The sequence below is a fragment of the Ambystoma mexicanum genome, chromosome 2p (assembly GCF_040938575.1).
Source record: "Ambystoma mexicanum isolate Mex_15411 chromosome 2p, UKY_AmexF1_1, whole genome shotgun sequence".
NCBI lineage: Eukaryota > Metazoa > Chordata > Amphibia > Caudata > Ambystomatidae > Ambystoma > Ambystoma mexicanum.
Genome location: NC_090923.1, coordinates 845899909 through 845910757, shown reverse-complemented (window position 1 = coordinate 845910757; position 10849 = coordinate 845899909). Strand labels below are relative to the sequence as shown.

General features: G+C 47.7%; 1 protein-coding gene across 1 annotated transcript; it reads left to right on the top strand.

Annotated features, from left to right (window-relative positions):
* Positions 1-1448: 1448 nt before the first annotated feature.
* LOC138567807 (nuclear apoptosis-inducing factor 1-like) lies at positions 1449-3187 on the top strand. Its single transcript, XM_069646294.1, has 2 exons — positions 1449-1743; positions 2298-3187. Exons 1-2 carry the CDS (start codon positions 1449-1451, stop codon positions 3185-3187), a joined length of 1185 nt encoding a protein of 394 aa, XP_069502395.1.
* The last annotated feature ends 7662 nt before the right edge of the window (positions 3188-10849 follow it).

Genomic DNA, 10849 nt, shown 5'->3' with positions numbered 1-10849 from the left:
TAAAACCAATGCCACCAGCCATTTCCAGTGGGAAAGTGTAACATTTGACTGTTAAATGAGTCTTTAGACTCAGGGGAAGCTAGGCAAGACCTCCAGCACTCTATAGGAAGATAGTGTGTGCTGGGACTGTACATTTAAAAGACTGGTAAAGTCAATTTAACTTTACATGCTCTGGGAGACATCAGTCAGTCCCAGAGAAGGTATTTAAACCTTGGGGAGTCTGAAAGACACCCCGGTGCCACTGCATTGAGGGTGGTGTGTGACACATAGAAAGAGATTATGGCGATGGAGTAAACTCCATATCAAAAGAACACAAAAGTAAAACACACATCAAAATACATGGAAGAATGGGAAAAAAATCTCACATTCTTCCCAGGTAAAAAATCAAATCCTAGAAATCCAGCAAAGTTGCTGGGGGTTTCAGGGGGTAAGGGAAATTAGCACATTCTTGAGAATTCTTCCTAACGCCTGGTCATGTGCTATTGTTGCAAAATAGAACTTGCAGTATTGAAGCCCAGAGCAAAAATCATTTGAGACTACCTTTGTGTGATGTTTGGTGTGCCAATGTTGCCGGACTGGACAAAATGCTGCAAACTCGGGCTGTTTATACCCATACTGTGAAAAGCGGCGGTGCCCTTCATGAATCCCTGAAAATGTTTTCTTCCCCTCACACCTAATAGCTCATATAAAGGCTGGAGGATTTGATTCTCACACACAAAGTCCTGCATAAAATGTAAAGATGGCATGGGCACCTCATATAAATCTGATGCATTATGGGAACTGTTGGACCCTCCCCTCTTTATAAAGCCTGGATTGTTATGATTTGGGGGCATTGGGACCCATACACCGACCAAAGTGATCCAGTAGTATACACTTGGAACTGCGCCACTGGAACTACTGATGTGTTAATTTTGTGTACATTTAAATATTTTGAAAAGGGAATTGTGGTGTATAAGTAACTCCCCACCCATTTATTTTGGGACGAGCATGAGTTTGTTTGTAAACAGACTCAAGAAAAGGGTGAGTTGTAACTGTATGACAAGGGGCCTCATTACGAGAAGTGTGCTAAAAACGGAGTCATTACCGGCATGGAGGAACTAACGGGTCCATGCTCATTTGACGCCGCTAATAGCGGCTGATTACGAGTGCGCCACACGCGCAAACTCCATGCCGGTAATGGCCATACCGCCATGTCGCTAAAGACCCTCCAACCCCACGATAGCGCCATCACGGGACCCACCGATACCGCCTCCGCCTACGAGGCACCCATTAATATCGACCCGGTAATAACATCGTGCTAATACCGGGCTCGTAATACCGGACCCGGAAGTAACATCATCGTGTCGGGACAGGAAATGCGACGGCAGCCATCTTTAAAAACACAATCCATTGCAATCCTCCCAAACCACCAGTGTTGCACAGGAGAGACCAGGGCCTTCCAAATCAACATGTCTAAGGCAACCAGAAAATCCATCCCCCGCCTGCGCAAGAATCGTTTTTCCGATGAGGAAATTAACATGTTGGTGGACACCCTCGCTGCCCATGCTGAGGACATAAACACCCATAACCTCAAAAGGGAGGCACAGCAGAGGAACGAGGAGATGTGGGAGGAGGTAGCCCGTAAGGTATCTGCAGTCGGCACCACCCCACGGACAGTCAAAGACTGCAAGAAAAGGTGGGATGACCTCCGCCTTAGGGTGCGCAACATCCTGGCCAGCAATCGGAGGGAGGCCATTGCCACAGGTCGGGTGCCCACTCCCCGACAAAACGAATGGGCTGGGAGGAGACGTGTAGTACTTTCATCCAGATGGAGCCTATTGAAGGCTTCGGTGAGATGGAGAAGGGTGCCGCAACATCTGCAGATGAAGGAAAGTGACCCTGCAGACCCCAGTAGGGGAAACCATGACATAGCACAAGTGATCTGGAATAGAGCCTAGGCAAGGCAATGCATCTCCCAACACACACACATCAACATATCCATGTCCAGATGGAGGCCCAAACCCTGCCACACTGAAATACATGCTGAGCGTCAATCCCATTACCAACAGACAGCCAACACACAGGGACCATTCCCATGTCATACATCACACAAACCCCAATACAACGGCATGCCACCTGCCATGCAGCATTCCTGAATTGAGACATCACGGCAAATGCCAAAATGCCCCTTCAAATTACTCTGTGTGACACACCTGTAAGATATGAATGCATGATAAATGAAAATCTCCACAGCACCATATAATGCATCTTGCATGTAACACCATCACTGATGCCCTGCATCACTTCTACCCCCCCAGGCATCGATGGAGAAGATGGCAGTGAAGAAACAGCCACAAGGGCATCCACTTCCCGGGCCAAAACTACTGCCACAGCCAAAACCACCTCCGGGGCAGCCTCGCAGCCCACACCAAAAGCCAGGGCGAGTGCCCAGGCCATGTCCGCACATGAGGGCCCCACAACAACACCTGAGACCGGAACCACAGAGCTGGTAACACCAGCAGAAGGGAAGGCCAGTGGCACCCATTCTTCAGAAACAAGTTCCGTGGGCGAGGCAGCAGCCACAGCCCCACTGAGCGACATCGAAATTGGAGCGGAGGAGTATGTGGACAAGGAAGGCCTAATGCATGTGGCATGTCCACACACCCCAAGCCCCCTGTCCACCCCTCAACCCCACACTCAGGCCACACCCTCCAGCACCATTGCAGATCCTGCACTCCACAGTTCAGACCTCAGCACCACCCCCGAGGCCAGCCCTGCAAATGCACACGCAGTCGCAGCACCCTCAACCTCTGCTGCTCCCACCGACCTTGAGGCACGGCTGTCAAGGGTGGAGGCAAGACAGGTCTCCATGCTGGAACTTGTTCAACAATGTGTGACGGAGGGAGAGGACACAAGGCGAGAGATAGCGCAGGCCATAGCAGGGAACACTGCCGCCATAAATGCCTCTGCGGTGATGATGCGTGACAGTCTGGGGGCCGTCACGCAGGTCCTGACCTCAATACTGCAGCACATGCAGCAGCAACAACCCAAGCCATCCGTGCCAATCACTACGGCATCTACCCCATCCACCACAGCCCCTTCCTCCACACCCGCTTCCTCTGCACCCTCCAGCCCTGTGCATTTGACAAGGCGGAGTGTGAGGCAGTCAGACATGCTGCCCCCGGACACCAAGAAAGCACGGAAATAGTGTGGGACAACAATGGGAGTGGGGGAGATGGTGTCAGTGGTGTATAGGTGCATAAGGGGGTGCTCATTGGGGAGTATGGGGAGTTCATTGGGGGCATGGGGTGTTCGTTGGGGGTATGGGGTGTTCATTGGGGGTGTGCGGTGTTCATTGGGGGTATGGGTAGTTTTGGTATTTTTGGGGGTGGGGGGTAGCACTTTTCTGTAGTTTATATTAATACACCCATTGTGTAAAAAATCATTTAATGCCTGGACATTGTTCATTTCGTGTGTATCCATTTTATTCATGACAGTGCACAGTGCCCAACTCCCCACATACCCTGTGTGCATGTCCACATGGACCCAGTGCTCAGTGTAGCACTGACACATATCCATCAACATCCCTGTGGTTCAAAAGTATTCGTCAATCAGTGATTGGCGTACAGCACGGCTATCTTGTGCATCACGTACTGGCAGGGGTGCTGCTTTTCCTCCATCTTCATCCTCATCATCAACACACCTGGTGCATGCATGTCAATGTCAGGTGGCAGTGGTACATTTCTCCGGACGCACATGTTGTGCAGCATGACACAGGCCATGCTGATCTTTGCCACCTTCTGACGCCTATAAAGGAGTGCTCCACCAGACCTGCTCAGGCAGAGGAACCGCGCCTTCAACAAGCGAAAGGTCTGCTCAATCACGACACGGGTACGTGTATGAACCCGATTGTACTCCTCTTCATGGCTGTTCCGCGGGTTCCGCACAGGGGTAAGTAGCCATGGCTTCAAGGGATATCCTAGTCTGGATGGCGTTGAACAGATGATGCAGGGTGATTACTTGCATGCTGATGGGGATATACTGTGGATGCAGGGCGATGTCTTGCCTCCCATGAGTGCTGTGTATACTACTCTGTGCATAATCACACTAGCCACATTGGCACAATTGCAATCATGTTTGGTCATGCATTGCTTGACATACCCATGGTGGCCAGGTTGTGCGTCTTACATGTTTTCATTGATATACGGCATTGGTCCAATGTGTGGCAGTGATGTGTCATGTTCGGGTTGGGAGGTTCAGGTCAGGAGTGTTTAGCTCTACGTGCATTCTTCACTCACCACCCATTCCCACTCTGGTGGAGTATGCATCCCCCCACCTCACAACCCCAATGCACTGCCATGGGCAGGTCAGGCAACTCACCAAGCAGCCTGGCACGTCGTCCAGCATGTCGCTCCATGTAGAAGGGTAGCATGGAGTTATGCAGCACCATGGCATCATGTGTAGATCCAGGATATCGGGCGCAACAATGTCTGATGATCTTGCTGGAGTCACATACCATCTGCTCATTGATGGAGTGGTATTTCTTGCCATTGCGGTACACTGCCTCTAGGGCATAGGGGACTACCAATTCTACATGGGTGCAGTCGAGGGCACCAACGCAATTGGGCATGCCTGCCAGTGCATGGAAGCCTACTTTGGTGTCAGCAATCTCCTGGGCAGTCCGTGGTAGGGATATGTGGGTGCAAGCGTACTTCAGGAGGGCATCCAGCACTTGGGTCAGCATGCGTGAAAAGAGTGATTATGAAATGCCATGCAGCTGGCCCACTGTGTGCTGGTAGGTGCCTGTGGCCAGGAAGTGGAGCACAGACACCACCTTTAGTAGCGGGGGGATGGCAGTGCGTATTTCAATGAGGCTGACAATGTTGTCATGTATAATTTCCACAATGGTGGTGATGGTGTCCTGGTCCAACAGGTACAAGGTGTGGATCTGCTCAGGGGTTAGAATGAATGGACTGGGTCTGATGGGAGGGATTAGTGGCTGCCTACGAGGTACTACTGGATGCACTGGTGGTAATTGCTGGGCTTGTCTCACCCTCCTTCTCCTCCTGCGCCTCCTCTGTGCTGCCTGTGGCTGTGGCTGTAGTTGTTGTTGTAGTTGGTGTTGTTGCTGTAGTTGTAGCAGTATAGGCATGTCCTCCAGCCCCATGATTGCAACAGCTAGTGGTATCATGTTGGTGTGGGAAGGGATGTGGTATGTGGATGTACTTCTTTTATATTGGGACAGGCTCCATTGACACCACCTGTGGTGATTGTGTGCACCTGTGGCAGTTGCCTTGACTGCAGGTTGCTGTTTATGGGTGGTCCGTGATGCCTGTATGGCCTCGATCGTGCAGGCCCTAATTACCACCTTCGGGATACCGGTAATTGCATGCCCGCATGAGTTGCGATGTCCTCCTATTACCCGCATCCCGGTATTTACTCCACGAAGGGGCGCGTGTACGCGTGCAAGCCGGTATGAAGTGGTACAGTACGGGCGGTGGCAGTATTGACGGGTTGTGGGATCGTAATAGCCCGGACCCGTTAACGATGCCGGTAATACCATTCCGCCTTCCTAGTTTCATTACCTCCATTCTCGTAATGAGGCCCACGCTGTTAAACTTTCCTGATTACTGAGACATGAGTGGATGACATCACACTTCTGTTTTCCATTAGCCAGCCCACCTGGAGTGTGACAGGGGAATGGTCACCATACATACAGGCTGGTGTCAAGTGGTTGTGTCACGGGGAGAACCCATTGCTAGGAGACAGAGGAGTACCAAACTGACATGATCAGTGACACACTGTTAGGTTTGCCAGTTGACTGTCTGACAGTTGGTGTCTAAGGAAAGGGTCTCTTGAGATTGAAGGAACCAAACAGGTTTCAATAAAGGGAATATGTAAAACATGTCCCAGGACTGATGCAGCACTAGACCTGACCTCCGGATTCCTTGGTCTGGTGATGAAAGTCAGGCCAATGTAAAGGATCTCTCAGCAGCAGTGTCTACGGACGACCTCTGGGAAAGATTTCTTCAGCTTCTCGGGTCAGTCTGCGGTTTTGGTGCCTTTACTGCAGCACCAACAAAGGACGTGATTCGCCTGGTCAATCTTCTTCAATTCCTGGATCCCTGCACTCCGGTGAGGGGACTTGGATGAGTCCAATTGTGTCTCTGGAGGTTCACCTGGAGCTCAACAAAAACTCAGACAGATTCAGCCTTTCAAAGATGATGCAATGCAGTTGGGTCGGAGGTCTCTTGGTATTTGTAGTCCACAGCTCTTGAGAGGCAGAGAACCTTAGGAGATGGCTCAGATTATAGTTGTTCCCACCAGTCAAAGGGAAGGAGTCATCCTCTTCGGAATTCCTCTGTCGCATAGAAAACGGGGTCAGGACAGTAGTGGTTGCTTCACAGTGTTGCAAAGGGTCTGCAGGCATCGCTGGTCGTCTTCTTCTTTGGTTACTTCAGTTTCCAGTGATGAACTTGCCTTTTACCTCATGAACCTCACCTTTTTGTTCAGTTTGAGCACACACTCCTGTGCAATCTCTCTCAGCAGTTTACAGAAAGGGGCGGTGGCTGTCTAACCAGGACAACCAGACCTCCAGTGGGAGCTGGTTCCATTCAGGCACTCAGGCAGACAAAGAGCAAGGGAGTGAAAAACTCCTCCTCCACATCATGTCTGCTCAGACACACTGGAGCCTAGGCGGGGACACCCAAGGGTTCCCGCCAAAGGCAAAACACACAGACAGATCTCTCCCTAGCAGAATGGTAGAAGAAGGGCTAACAAGGAGGAACCATGCTACAAATGGCAAAACGTAGTAGTTAGTACTTAGGTGACCCTTAGGTGACCCTATTGTGCACACAGAGACTGTGAATACAGTCTTCAGTAAAAGCATAGCACAATAGTTGGTGGAACACGTCCACTGACACCATTCATAACTAGAAGATTGTATATGTGACTAAAAAGTCACAGAAGCAGAGCGAAGGGGATACTATGTATCTCCTTGGCACTCCACATAAGGTGGTGTGTGCCAATATCTCAAAATATTAAGTTTTAGGAGAGTTATCTCTCTATCTTTAAGAATAGTAGAAAGTAAGGATAAAGGAATAATCTCAAGGGAGAACCCAAAGTGTTCCCAGCATCACTGCCCATAAGGAGTTGTGTGTTGTAAAGGTTAAACGCAGATACCTTAAAGGAGATATGGAGGAAAGTAGACTCCATAGTAAGGGTAAAACACAGAGAACAGTGTTCTAAAAAACAGAGCACATAACAATGAATGAGTGGAAAAAGGCTCCACCATTCAGGATAGAAAGAAAAAGGTCCAGAAGCCCAGCAAACAGTGCTGGGGGTCTCACTAGGAAAAGGAATGAAGCATGAAAATGATAAATCTCCTTAACACCAGGACTATCCAGATTTAGACCTTCTGTCCCCCTTTTTTAATTTATAAAGCCTGTCACGGTTTTGAGAAAAAGCAAAGTGGCCATTGTTAGAATCACAGGTGTGACTGTATAAGTCGGCATCTACCAAACAATTATAAAGCAAATTAAACTATGTATTTTAGCAACTTCACATTACGTTGTCCAGGGATGGAATAGAGCTCCCAACCTTTTGGTACAGCAACGTGTATTGACTGAATGTGCCACAGAGCCTTCTTGTGTAAGGGCTTTGTAGCAAGAGCTGAAATAGCAATCAGAGCAAATGTTGCTTTGTTTTGAACCTGCTTTCAGTCACAACCAAATCTAAAATGTATATCCAGGGAAATGACTGGACCAAAACCCTGCTCCCTCATTATCCCACTACTGATGTGTAGTCATGGTAGTCGCTTTCAAATTAAAGTCCTACTTTCATGTTGGTGAACTGTCCTGTTTTTTTTTTTTTTTAAATTAGTACCCAGCAAGAGAGGGCAGGGGGGAGGGGGTGTCAGGCTCCCAGCCAATTGGGAGGCTCAAAATGGGTGCATTACCACATAGTAACCCCACCGTCCAACCATCTCCTAGCGGGAGACTGCCATCTTCTCCCACCAGGTGCTCAGGTAAGTGCTGTCCCGAGTGACTGCATTGCTGCCTCCACTTCTCCCCCTTACCTCCAACCCCTGTCCCCCTTTTCCTCATATTTACCCCCTTCCATCGCTGCCCCATTTACCTTGTGCTGCCTGCTTTGCTTGGGCTTCTACTTGGCCTGGGGCGTTACCTGGCCTAGTAATGCTCCCTCCCGCTCGGGTAATATTGATTAGATCTACTAACTCTATTTATAGCATGCTTCTGATTGGTGGCCTTTTTATCAGTTCTGTATCCTGACAGTTATTTGTTTAAAAAACTATTAGAAGGAGGAGAAAATGGGTGCACACCAATATTCACAGAAAAAATCTTTTGAATATAGTTTTTCAAAAATCAGCAAGCTGGTGTTCATTGGTTAAAGGTGCAGGGGAGGAACTAATTACACATATGCACCTACCATCAAATAAATTACATCTGAGCAGGGTAAGGAGGCCTATTTCTGCACTGTGAAGTAGCATTGGGTTACTGGATTTTTGAGTATTATGGAAATGCAGTATGCCACCTAAGGGGAAAACATATTACTAAGACAATCATCACAGGGCTCCTAGTTTAAATGATGGTAATTCCTCCAGTCTGCTGTATAGATCCCACGCAACATGCACAATACAAAACACTGGGAAAAACCTATACCATATCTGAGCTAATGAGATCCCCTTTCATCATCCCAACCCTCTATATGAGTGAATTATTACACAATTATGGCACATAGTGAAGTGATATGGGAATACAGTTGGCTTGAGTAGGAACTGCTAAGTACGTGGTGAACGCTGTTGTGGGGACCTTTTTCACTGCTACACAGATCCTCTTCTCAAATGCTACCGCAGAGTGATGTGTGAGTGCAGCTGGCTGCAGTAGGAACTGCTAGCTACATGGTGAATGCTGTTGTGGGGACGCTTTTCACTGCTACATGGATCCTACACTCAAATGCTACCTCTGGGTGCAGAGCGTCGCAGAGTGCTCTGCGAGTGCAGTTGGCTGCAGGAGGAACTGCTAGCTACATCAATGCTGTTTTGGGGACCCTTTTCACTGCTACATGGATCCTATTTGCAAATGCTACCTCTGGGCGAGGAGCGCCGCAGAGTGCTGTGCAAGTGCAGTTCCCTGCAGTAGGAACAGTTAGTTCTGTGATGAACACTGCTGTGGGGACCCTTTTCACTGTTAGACGGATCCTCTTCTCAAAACCTACCTTTAGGCGTGCAGTGTCATGGAGTGGTGTATGAGTGCAGTTGGCTGCTGTAGGAACTGCAAGTTATGTGGTGAATACTGTTTTGGGGACCCCGTTCACCGCTATCACGGCGATGCCCGCAGAGGGAGATAGCGATACAAGCAAAAGGAGGGAGGAATCTGGGTAGAGTGAAACAGTAATGCAGACAATCAAATGCAAGCTGGGCCCCTTCAGGTTCGAGCAGCTCTGCCGAAAATGATAATTTATCAATACATTTGTAGTGAGATGGGCAGCACTGGTCTGGACACAGGTGTGGCGATGTACAACATCACAAAAAGTTAGAAAACACATGTTGATGTCCTGACCAACATGCACTCTACATCGTGTAATGAAAAAATGGTATTGGACATAACATTTCTATAAGTGAAATGGCCATTGATAAGTCAAAGAATATATTAATTGGATATGTATTCCTTTTAATTATGTGAGGATTAAGGAGACATTACAGCCAACACGCGTTTTGACCTATACCCAGGACTTTTTCAAGGCTAACGGTATTTCCCAGTGATAAACAAAGCCTCAGGGCTGGTTTGTATTGCCACACAGCTTTCCCTCCTCAGCCCACTGGGGCTGCACTGAGTTTAATCAACCCAGTTTATAAAAGTATCTCAATTTCTATCTATGGCAAATACATGAATCTCAGAAGATTCAGAGTATTTGATCATCTTTGATTTAACGTGGCCACTCAGTCGTGTTATTAATATATGGAAATACAAACCAATACTGAGGCGTTGTTTATCACTGTTCGACTTGGGGAATGCCATATTACCTGCTTGACTGTACCAAATGTTCCAAGTGTCCACTGGGGTTTTACGACCAAAAGGAGCTGAAGACAAGGGAGGATCGGAGCTGGATAGCAGCATCCCTGCCATCAAGGTCGGAGACGCTACTTGGTCATATGAACCTTTAACCAGGAGCAAATACAAACGCTCTCAGTGTTTCAAAATCTTTCCTACTAAAGATTTAAAACCAGTGGATATTGGAAAATATGGCATTATTGTGTTTCAGGAAGTGCGGTTGTCAACACCTCCAATATTTGATGGATACACAACCTTCTTAAAAAAATTAGAAAAAAAGGATCAAAGGGACGACCTTGGAGGGCCTACTAATTGGTGTCAAAAATAGTTGGGGTCTGCCATTGAAGGAATGCCAGACACAAAATAGTTTCATTCTGGTAATTAGCGTTGAAAAAGACGACTACCAGTTACTTCTTATATGCATATAATGGAACCTGAATAAAACAAGTGAAAAAAGGCGATTTGAAGCCTTGAATGCTCTCGTAATTAAAAGGACCAAAGGAAATAATTTTGAGGGAATAATCATTGCGGTAGATTTGAACAGCCAGTCCCATAACAACAATGATTCCAATTTCAGTAAGTTTATCCCAATTCCAAGAAACTATGTGAATAGACAGGGTTTCGTTTGGTCACACTTTATGGATAATAGGAACTTAATACAAATTAAACAGTAACATTAAGGGAGATATTCCACCCCAACCAACATGGAGTAGAGGAAAGTGCCATTCAGCAATTGATATCTTTACATATCCAGGACCTGGTTCAGCAGAATAGTCTCCTTAACAATACAGGAAACC